The 10,609-nt window shown below is 41.7% G+C and overlaps 2 protein-coding genes across 2 annotated transcripts; both read right to left on the bottom strand.

Annotated features, from left to right (window-relative positions):
* Positions 1-373: 373 nt before the first annotated feature.
* LOC137265647 (uncharacterized) lies at positions 374-4,935 on the bottom strand. Its single transcript, XM_067801114.1, has 5 exons — positions 4,896-4,935; positions 2,636-2,680; positions 1,760-1,839; positions 811-879; positions 374-577 (listed from the first exon to the last, which is right to left on the bottom strand). The coding sequence occupies exons 1-5, from the start codon at positions 4,933-4,935 to the stop codon at positions 374-376; spliced, it is 438 nt and encodes a 145-aa protein (XP_067657215.1).
* A 1,077-nt stretch (positions 4,936-6,012) lies between these two features.
* Positions 6,013-9,249, bottom strand: LOC137265553 (transmembrane and immunoglobulin domain-containing protein 1-like). Its single transcript, XM_067801006.1, has 5 exons — positions 8,958-9,249; positions 8,285-8,584; positions 6,788-7,054; positions 6,203-6,328; positions 6,013-6,032 (listed from the first exon to the last, which is right to left on the bottom strand). Exons 1-5 carry the CDS (start codon positions 9,247-9,249, stop codon positions 6,013-6,015), a joined length of 1,005 nt encoding a protein of 334 aa, XP_067657107.1.
* Between the last annotated feature and the right edge of the window lie 1,360 nt (positions 9,250-10,609).

Here is a 10,609-nt window from a genome sequence, read left to right as displayed (position 1 = left end):
TACGCACCCACCCACTCTCTCTCACACACACACTCTCTCTTTTTATACCAATATTCTATTCAGCTTTCAAAGCATATTTGCTTATCTAAATGATTCCATTAAATGTTAGTTATGTTTCGCAATGTAACCTTGAGACTCTGAGATTCAACCTCTCAGGTCTTGTCCAGCAGCTGGAGATTCTCAAGTGTCTTTCATCTTCACTTCCAGAAGCAAATCCTCCCTCCTCCAGCTCTTCAACCTCAAAAGGTCTTGTCCGGATGGAGATTCTCAAGGTTCTTTCATCTTCACTCCCAGAAGCACAGTCTCCCTCCGCCAGTTCCTCCAGATCCATGGTCTTGTCCTGCAGCTGGAGATTCTCAAGGTTCATTCATCTTCACTCCCAGAGGCACCGTCGTCTCTCCTCCTCCTCCTGCACTTCCACCTCCCATATCTTGTCCGGAAGCTGTGGCCCGGGGGTGAGGGCGAAGTCAATCTGTTCATATACCACAGGCTCCTCCCTTCTGTGTATGATTGGTTTGCCGTCGATCAGGGTAGGCGATTCAAGGGCAAGGTCGGCGTAGGTCAGACCATCATCATTCTGAAATTTTAACACAACTGCACTTACAAATGTCGAACATTTCTATCATGAGAATTTATTCCATGACTGAACCCAAATCTGCACCTGGTACATTTACTGAACCAAGCAGTTCACTACTGCAGAACATGCTTTCTCTTTGTGTTCGTTGCAACTTAGAGTCGTTTCGGCATGGTGTCAGCCAATCAGGGACGTCTCTTCCCCGGAACGTGACAGGATATGTATAATACACCTACCGTTTCGCCACAGTTGTTGTATTCGGCAGCGACTGGTGATGCATAGTCGATTAGAACTGCATTTTCCGACTGGAGACAGCAAACATATGTATGATCTCAACAGGGGATCATTATGATGTATTAAACACACGATATCTCTTCACACATCCAATATATTACATTGTGTTGTTCAGGCTTTTGAAAAGACTTGTAAGGTTAATGCCCATATAGGTCTTGGTTTTTTATGAGGAACTGAACTTATTGGTAACTTTTGTAAGTTTTTGCATTACTTAAATGAATATGAACATAATGTAACAACATCGCCATTAAAATTATTGATAGAAGTAATGAGAAAATACTGCCCTTCTGCTAGTGATACGTAAGTTTGTTCTTAATGAAAGAAAAACATTGACTATAATAATTATGATAATTGTTCCAGAATTTTGTCTGTGGTCTCGACTTGGCAGCTGCGAGGGTTTTTTTTTTATTCTTCTCTTTAACTTACATCCACTGGTGAACCAAGTGATGACATATATTTTTGCTGTTCTGTGTTGACAGATCTTTTATGATATGTTAGGTTTGCTTTACGCAACACTAACCAGTTGACGTCAATGAATGAACGAGAAAATCAACGGTGTACATAATGAGCATCGATCTTCGCAAATGCATTCATTATCTCACGGGGCGGTGGGGTAGCCTAGTGGTTAAAGCGTTCGCTCCTCACGCCGAAGGCCCCGGTTCGATTACCCACATTAGTACAATGTGCGAAGTCAATTTCTGGAGTTCCCCCGTGGTGATGTTGCAGGAATATTGCTGAAAGCGGCGTAAAACCAAACTCACTCACTCACTCATTCATCACCTTACGTTGCCTATTTCGTATCCACGTCTTTACGACACACTGACTGAATGGTAATAAATTATCTTCCTGTCAGTTTTGTATTGTAGGAAAACAGTTCTTGTACACACTTACCGATGGCCCTGCGCCGGAGTAAGCTCTGTTCATGAACTGTTTGCATTGAGCCTTCTGTACCGTGGCATAAACATCAGACACTGTGGAAAAGAGAACAAAGTAGACGAACTATAGACGAGATGTGTGAGATTGGTACTGAATGGGCCTTGATGGGTCATTCGGGGTTTCGCTTTTTTCAACTTATTTTGTTGAAGTTTCAAGTTTGTAACTTAATAATTCAACATGTACATTTGGAAATTAATGAAAAATGGCCAAAAAGGCTTCTATAGGATGAGTGTCAAACTTCTGTAGGATGTCACACTTACAGTAATCTCTTACAACAAAGACACCTGATGAGAAGATGTCAAAAACAGCAAGTGTCTGTGTGGGTTTCGTTGAAATCTTTGTTAAAGTGGTTTTTTTTGTACATCCGCCAGTGACACTGACTACAGCTTGTGTTAAACACCCCTGGTCTGATGCTGACAAACAAAGAACCATATTTGGGGATTAGCACCCATAACCATAGTTTCTTTCATGACAAAGGAAAACCATCAAACACGGTGAATGTCAATGCTCTAGACGGCAGCTACATCCACACATTGTCACAACAAAGACACACGGACACACCGCTGAGGTAAATAGTCAGGGGCTAAGATGACGTCATGAGGTATAGATGACGTCATGTATAGCGTCACCTCAAGTGAGATTTGCTTTACGCAGCAATATTTCATCAACATCACGGCGGGGACACCGGAAATGGTCTTCATTGAACCCATATGGAGAATCGAATCCATATCTTCAGCATGACGAGCGAACGCTTTATCCACTAGGCTACCCCTACCGCCCCTCACCTAAGGTGAGACTCACTGACCACAAGGATAGAAAGATGGGCTATACCTTCTCTCCTGCGCCTTCTCTTTTTGTTCACCTTGGCATACAAGTCTGTAGGTAGAAGTGTTTAGTCAGAAACTATTAAACTAAGTATTACAAGAAGAAATAATACCAATGGTTCTATAGGTGTGTACACCGCACTCAGCAATATCCCAGCTATGGCAGCGGGTTGTCACATGGAGCCTCGATTGATTTCAGCCGCTGGGACATGATGCCAGGCTTAAATGAAGCAGACAGTCTAACTGTTAATAATTTGTGAAGAGCATTTCAAATCTAGATTTTCATGGGGTAGATTCTTAAAGATCTACTTGAAAACGTATCTATTACGTAACAGCTTATCATTCAGTCACCCAATCCTATACACTGCTTGTCACCCAATACTAAACACTGCCTGTCACCCAATCCTAAACACTGCTTGTCACCCAATCCTAAACACTGCTTGTCACCCAATCCTAAACACTGCTTGTCACCCAATCCTAAACACTGCTAAACACTGCTTGTCACCCAATCCTAAACACTGCTTGTCACCCAATCCTAAACACCCAATCCTAAACACTGCTTGTCTCCCAATCCTAAACACTGCTTGTCACCCAATCCTAAACACTGCTTGTTACCCAATCCTAAACACTGCTTGTCACCCAATCCTAAACATTGCTTGTCACCCAATCCTAAACACTGCTTGCCTCCCAATCCTAAACACTGCTTGTCACCCATTGCACTTTGCAATCAACAACTGTATAATCAATATTACATGGTAGGTCAGTGAAGCATTTGTGTGTACATGTATATGAAATTTTGCTTAATATTTATCACAAGCAGTGGCTTGTTAGATAATATGCGACAACGCATGGTGTTTTTCTCGGTCTGTGGAACCTACAGTTATTCCAGTAACTCTTTATTCTGCAGTAAACGGCATGCTACCAATAATGTGTGTGACGTAGATGAATGAATAAATAAATTTGGATTTACGCCGCTTTTAGCATTCTTTCAGCAATGTTACGGTGGGGGACACCAGAAATGGACTTCGCATGTTGGACCAAAGTAGGGAATGGAACCCTGGCTTTCGGCTTGAAGAAAGAACGCTTTAGCCACTGGGCCACCCTACCTCTCCTTCACAGCACAAGGACCTTGGTATTACTCGGGTCATGTGTGGCTGATTAACTATAGCGGCTTTTCAGTTGCTTCGTCTGAACACAGTGCTTGTTTGCGAACACGTGTTTTTCCTAACATTTAGTTCAAGGTCACTTTATATATCCTGGGGGTTTATCTTGTTTCTAATATTGGAACATCATTCATCTTCCTTGATTACAGGTCCTATGTTCCGGACAAGCCGGAAGATAACAATATTCCATGAATGATTTCCAAATGATCAAGTTGATTAGAAACAAACATCAAGTACAAGGAATTTGATACAAATACAAGTACGTGGCGTGTGGCGGTTAGGCAGGGGTTGGGGTTAGGAAGGGGAGGGGCGTGTGGTGATTGAGTTGGGATTGGGATGGCGCTTGGCGGTTGGATGTAGGTAGGGGTTGGGGTGGGGTTTCGGATGGCGTGCAGCGGTTGGGTGGAGGTAGAGGTTGGAGCGTCGTGTGGCACTTGGGTTGGAGTGGGGGTCGGGAGTTCTATTACTTGTGGGGTGTTGCTGCACACATGTTCAATAAACTGACCTTGAGTAATGACGAAGAAAAGTTTCAAATGAAATCTATGAGCATGCCCTATTAAGTTTAATATAAATCCCGAATTCCCCTGCTTCTTTTTGTGCGACCTGATGTACAGTGGCGTTCGCGCCATCTGCCGATACAATACTTAAATTACATACATCACGTTTTATGTGACCACTGACTGTGTCACTATTACTAGACATATCCTATCCAGGTGTCATAAGCACTACTTTCAGTTGTTCGTTTGTTTGTTGCGACATGTTGCGCTCAGCACACCGAACCCGTGTCTTCGGCATAACGGGACTGGGGTAGCTACTAGCTTGTGGTAACTGCGTTCGCCCCTTTCGGCGAAAATGCGGATTTGATCCCTCACTTGAGTACAATGTGTGAAATCCATTTCTGGTGTAGCCCAGATATTGTTGGAATCGCTACAAACGGCGTATAACTAAACTCACTTTCCTCCGCCTGACGAAAAATCTCTGGACTATCCCACGCCCCTCCGAACAATGAATGATTTGCAGTGCAGTCATACAATCCGCACGGTATACGAATAAGTCTGCTGATCGAATGCACCGACACGCTTTTGCAAGATTTCAAGCACTTACCACTTGGATCTTGTTGAAATTGTGCTTCGTTGTCAGCCATACTGCGGTCTCCAGCCCTAAAAGACATGCATGAGGTGAAGGAGTAAGCAATTCATATCATGCCACGGCATACATCAGACTGCAAAGTTAAACTTCGAAAAAATAAACCTTTAATTAGTTAGCTGCAAATGCTGATATTAGATATTACCTACCTGAGCCTACCTGGCACCAACCACTTCTGTGATTATCTTGAAGTCATAATGCTCACCTCGAAAGTACAAACGACAATGCTAATCCTGTATCCTTTTCTTTCTTTTCAGTACCTTAACTTATGAGACAAACACTGAAACGTATTTTGTTGGAGTAACTCTGTACCTTATCTTGTAGGAGTAAAACTGTACCTTAACTGGTAGGAGTAGAAGTGCACCTTAAATCGTAGGAGTAAAAGTGTACCTCAACTTGTAAGAGTAAAACTTCACCTTAACTTGTAGGAGTATAACTGTACCTCAACTTGTAGGAGTAGCTCTGAACCTTAACTTGTAGGAGTTAAACTGTACCTTAACTTGTAGGAGTAAAACTGTATCTTAACTTGTAGGAGTAACTCTGCACCTTAGCTTGTACAATAAACTCAGTGCGCAAGAGTTGTATACTCCCCAGGGAGTTGAGACTGATAATACGATGTGATGCTGAGACGGACATCCAATGGTCGAGGGTAACAAATACCAGGGCCTTGAGCAAGCACTAATTGCATGGATATGTGCGCTATATAAATATCCAATAATAACTTGTATCAGTAACTGTGTACATTAACTTGTAGGAGTAACTCTCCACCTTAGCTTGTAGGAGTAAAAGTGTACCTTAACTTGTAGGAGTAAAACTGTATCTTAACTTGTAGGAGAAACTCTATACCTTTACTTGTACGAGAAACTCTATACCTTAACTTGTAGGAGAAACTCTATACCTTAACTTGTAGGAGTAACTGTACCGTAACATATGTGAGTGACCCTATATCTTAACCTGTATGAGTACACCGAACTCGTAGGACTAAACCTGTACCTTAACTCGTATGTAAACGCTGTGGTCTTCTCATTGTTCTTGAAATGATATACTGGCAACAGATATCTGCTATTGAGAGTCCTCACCTGTACACTTTACCTCCTGAAATAGATAAAACATACCCTAGTGTAATCACTTCTAATGCAAATTATCATTCAGAAAGGATTCAAATGCGCCTACTGTAATTGAAGTAATAAAACTGAAGAGATGCATGACAGGATATACGACAGCAGCATAATTAATATTTTCTCGTATCACCACAAAGACAATACCTTTCTTGGTCCTGTTTCTTCGGAAAACGACGGCGACGATGACGAAAGCGATGACCACTATGAGGACAGAACAGGCGGCAGTCACAGGTACGATGGGGACTACACCAGATTCAGTTAACTCATGTGCTGCAACATTCACCATACCAAATAACAGCTTTCCTTTGATTCAATATACATACAACATATGGCATAAGATCACATTGAAATGTGTTCAAATGGAAGCAAGAGTCGCAAATGTCAGGATTTATTGGAACTGGTTTGTTTGTCGAATTATATAAATGATGTATGTAATAGAGTAAATATATAATGTTTTTTTTCTCCTCGGTTCAGATCTGATTTTGTTGCTTTTGGGGAATCTGAGAGTGACGAATCACACTGACTTGATGTCATATCATCAGATTAATAGTCAAGATTGACCTCCTGATCCACATTTTGGTAGATACCTGTTCAAAATCTCTTTGTGTTTTGAGAAATTTGAAGTGAGTAAACACTTAAACAGTCAATGCGGGTCCTATGCAAATATAATTTTAAATGTTACAATAATCTGTAACGAATGTATGTTTGCGGAATCTGTGCAGGCCTTACAGAGGACCTCCAGTGTCAGGTTCCGTGATGCACTCCCATGGCTGTTGTTGCCGAGACACGTGTACTGTCCAGACACAGACACATCTACAGTTGGCATAGACAGCACAGCCCCCACGTATCCTGTAATCACCATCTGTGTGGATGTGTCCCACCAGGTTACAGTGCAGGCAGGGTTACAGTCAGCAGAACATCTCACTGTTAGAGGTTTCCCCTCTTCTACCTCCAGCTTGTCCCTTGTGCCTTCAAACAGTATTTGGTCAGGTCCATCTGGAATATATGATGTGCGATGGTGAGGGGAAAATACATCTAAGATACTTCCCTCGTCATTTGGCGTCAGTTACACTAATTAAGGAACACCAAATAGTGCAATACTGATGTTATGCACAGTTTGCACGATCAATAATCATTAATCAGTCGCGACCTTGATCATCACAGTCAACCCATTTTATGCCATGACAGTCATTTGGAATAAACACGGTGAAGTACTGTGACGACACATAGTTACGATTTTAAAGCTATAGTTGAACCATGAGTAATAATCTGAACGTTGAAATGTATCGTGTCAGTGCCAGTTGAGCGCCGCCAAGTTACATACAAATGTCACGACGCAATTGTTCCGATAGGTGACACTGGCGTTACATATTCAGTGACGCTTCACGGCTTGTTTCAGGTCGTATTGTGGTCGTGTCTGGGGAGGTTTTTAACAGATGATTATGGTACTTCAGAAGGTAAATGAAAAGTTAATGAGAGAAAGCTCTGTCTTGTGTAAACATTTGCGTACAATATAGAATACAGAATAGTAGAAGATACACTAAATATACTCTAAATGTCTTGAATTTTGCCATGCGTGGTTGGTAGTGAGTCTCTTGTGTTCCTTATTTCCCTAATATTTTAAATATTCTTGTTTTGGCCTTTGTGTGTCACCGAGCATTTACATTTTCTGAAATCTGAGGCTCGAATTGCGAGACCGAGGAACAAAAACTGCATTCGTTGTCGTAGCAACAGATTCATTCAATCTATATTATGTATTGTGCTGATCTGAGCTCACATCCATATTAACAACAGTGATGTGACATAATTTTGAAGTATTCGTGTTTGAAGTATTTGAAGTGTTTCATTAAACCTTTGAAGCTGAAAACTTTCATCACAGATTTTGGCTATGTTGTCGTTAATTCCGATCCGAACCACCAAAGTACTGTTATAATAATGATTCAGGACATGACGATTGTTACTCCCATACTTTAACAGAGATATACGACAGTTCGCTTTGAGGAACGGGGCCGAGCTGCAGTTTTGATAAATTCTGAAACTTTCAACTGATCATTGAAGCAAACCGGCCTCTAATTCCTACCCGAACTTTCACAATAATGATTTCTGTTCTGTTTACACAGAAATTCAGCAAAAGAAAGATGTCACAAAACTGTCACTCAGGAGCAGAATTTCAAAGATAAGTAATACGAGGTCCTGTTACCTAAAACAAGGTAGGTTCTTACTCACAGAGGACATCCAACACATGTCCGTAACTCCAGTCAGACACCAACCCCTGCTCCACAGCCTGGCAGCTGTAGGTGTCTCCGTGGTTCTCTCTGCTGACGTTGGCTATTGTCATCTCATTTCCACCTGTAGGAGACTCATCACCAGATTCTAGCAGCACCCCGTCCCTCCTCCAGATGTAGGTCATGGTCAGTGGGGGGTGGTCCGGGGGTAGACTCCGGGAGGAGGAGGAGCATGTGAGGGTGACATTCTCACCTGATACAGGTGAGGCAGGTCCGGTGATGGTAGGTGTGGATGGCTTTTCTGTGAACAAATGAGTAAATCCATTGATACATTAATGCGAGTGCCAACCCGACTCCCCCCCCCCCCCCCCCCCCCCCCGATTTTACGAACTGTTTTTACATTTGAAGAATTCATCGTTATTGCCCATAACATATAGGCTAGTGACATGTTAATATTCGGAATTTATAGTTAAATACTTACGTGCTACAACGACGACCTGTCTACATCAAGGAACATTCTCAATGCCAATAAACCGATTTTACTAAGTGTTTGGACATTTGAAGAATTCACCGTTATTGCTAAGTGTTTGGACACTTGAAGAATTCACCGTTGTTGCCCATAAGATATAGGCCAGCGACATGCCAATATTCAGAATGTATTTTTTAATACTGACGTGCTACAACCAGGACCTGTCTACATCCAGTAACTTCCTCTCCATTGGTTCCCTGACAGTAGTAAGTACCAGCGTCCTGTACAGTAACATTGTAGATGGTAAACCTCGGCTGTCCGGTCTGTGATGGTGAGTCCTCCCCGGTGTATCTGATCCTGGTCCCGTAGCCGGTCAGACTGCTGTTGAGTTCCACTGCACGGTGTGACTTGAACTGGACCACTAACAGTCTCTCAGATACCGAACCATTCACCCATACATAATATATGAAGCTGACATTGTCTGGGTTCATGGTCATGTTAACATCTTCACCAACACGTGTAACAGTGTGTGGGTATTCAGTTGTCATGGAGGCAAGACCTGTATACGAAACGGTAAATAGAATCAGAAGTCGATAACAATGGATGCAAAAGCAAATGCGGAAAAATAATACGTAAATTAACTCTAACACAGATTCAAAATATATGTCAGTTTTCGAAGACAGATACATACCAAAACCACATAGTGTAACGGCCACAGAGGAAAACAGAAACATAGTCACCACTGTGGCGAGTAAAAACTGACAGGTACAGTTTCTGATATTATGTGTCACATTATGTAGTTTCACTAGATGATACTTCCCTATAAACATTTCCCGGTGAACCTTACGTTATGCTACGACATTATATACTGTTGTGTGAATATGTCCTCATTAAAGCCCACAGTGTATCATTATGGTCGTTTCATAGATTTGGTTGATATATAGAGGATAATATCAATTAAAACACGTCACTTCAGTCAATCACTCAGTGGTTAAAACATGTTTGAGGGTTTTGTCCAAGGATCCTCATTTGGGTGTTTGGTCCTTATGGGTTTTGTCCTAAGGGATTTTTTGGTTCCAGGAGACTTTCGTCCACTTTGTTTTTGTTTGTTTTTTTTTGTCATACGGTCACAATTATTTCATGTCAATTCTGCTGATAATAGTGACCTTGAAAACGCATCACCTTTCTAATCACATTTAAGCGGTTGTTTTTCAAAGGAAATCGTTGGAATGAATAGAAACCCCGATTGTTCTGTCCGTCTACGTTGTGACTGAAATATTGCCGATGTGACAGTAAATCTTAACTCACTCACTCACGTTTTAGTTGTCACTCAGTCTTTCAGATTCATAAAGGCCAATCAACATGGTCAGACTTACCCGACAAAAGACAAACACGCGAGATACCATGACACGTGATGCCCAGACTTACTCCTAATGCCCTGCCAACGTCTCTTGATTCCTTTTATGAATATTGCACTAATTGACAACTCAACGTAAATGTATAAACACAAAACTCATAGTATTTGGTTCAGGCCCAGGTTAAATCGAAAAATGATATTCACATTTGGGGAGAAATGTGTATCTAAGTATAAAACTACACAGAAGCAAAAACGGTTACTAGCATGAGTGAAAACGCGTCAAAAGGCTATGAATAGCCTGCTGAAAAAGTAAAAATACTGAATTTACCTCTTGATTGTTTATTACCGGCATTTGATCGGCATATTAGTGGGAGACGTAAAACGTAGTCATGGGTAACAGTAGGGTTGCTGTTGTCACTAACTGTAACGTCATACTCATGATGTCGACCTATCTATTACAGCTGTGCGGCGCCTATGACGACACTTAGTTTTCATTAACC

The sequence above is a fragment of the Haliotis asinina genome, chromosome 1 (genome assembly GCF_037392515.1).
Source record: "Haliotis asinina isolate JCU_RB_2024 chromosome 1, JCU_Hal_asi_v2, whole genome shotgun sequence".
NCBI classification, from domain to species: Eukaryota; Metazoa; Mollusca; class Gastropoda; order Lepetellida; family Haliotidae; genus Haliotis; species Haliotis asinina.
Note: the sequence above shows the minus strand (reverse complement) of the source record. Positions and strands in the feature narration are given on the sequence as shown.

Bases quoted from the DNA above. Each gene is read 5' to 3' on its own strand.
- LOC137265647 (XM_067801114.1), bottom strand. From the start codon at position 4,935: ATGGCTGACAACGAAGCACAATTTCAACAAGATCCAAGTG. The intron at 2,681-4,895 runs GTAAGTGCTTGA...TTCTACCTACAG, and splicing joins ATTTCAACAAGATCCAAGTG to ACTTGTATGCCAAGGTGAAC. The intron at 578-810 runs GTAGGTGTATTA...TTAAAATTTCAG, and splicing joins ACAACAACTGTGGCGAAACG to AATGATGATGGTCTGACCTA.
- LOC137265553 (XM_067801006.1), bottom strand. From the start codon at position 9,249: ATGACCATGAACCCAGACAATGTCAGCTTCATATATTATGTATGGGTG. The intron at 7,055-8,284 runs GTGAGTAAGAAC...CATATATTCCAG, and splicing joins ACATGTGTTGGATGTCCTCT to ATGGACCTGACCAAATACTG. The intron at 6,033-6,202 runs GTATTGTCTTTG...TATCTATTTCAG, and splicing joins AAGAAACAGGACCAAGAAAG to GAGGTAAAGTGTACAGGTGA.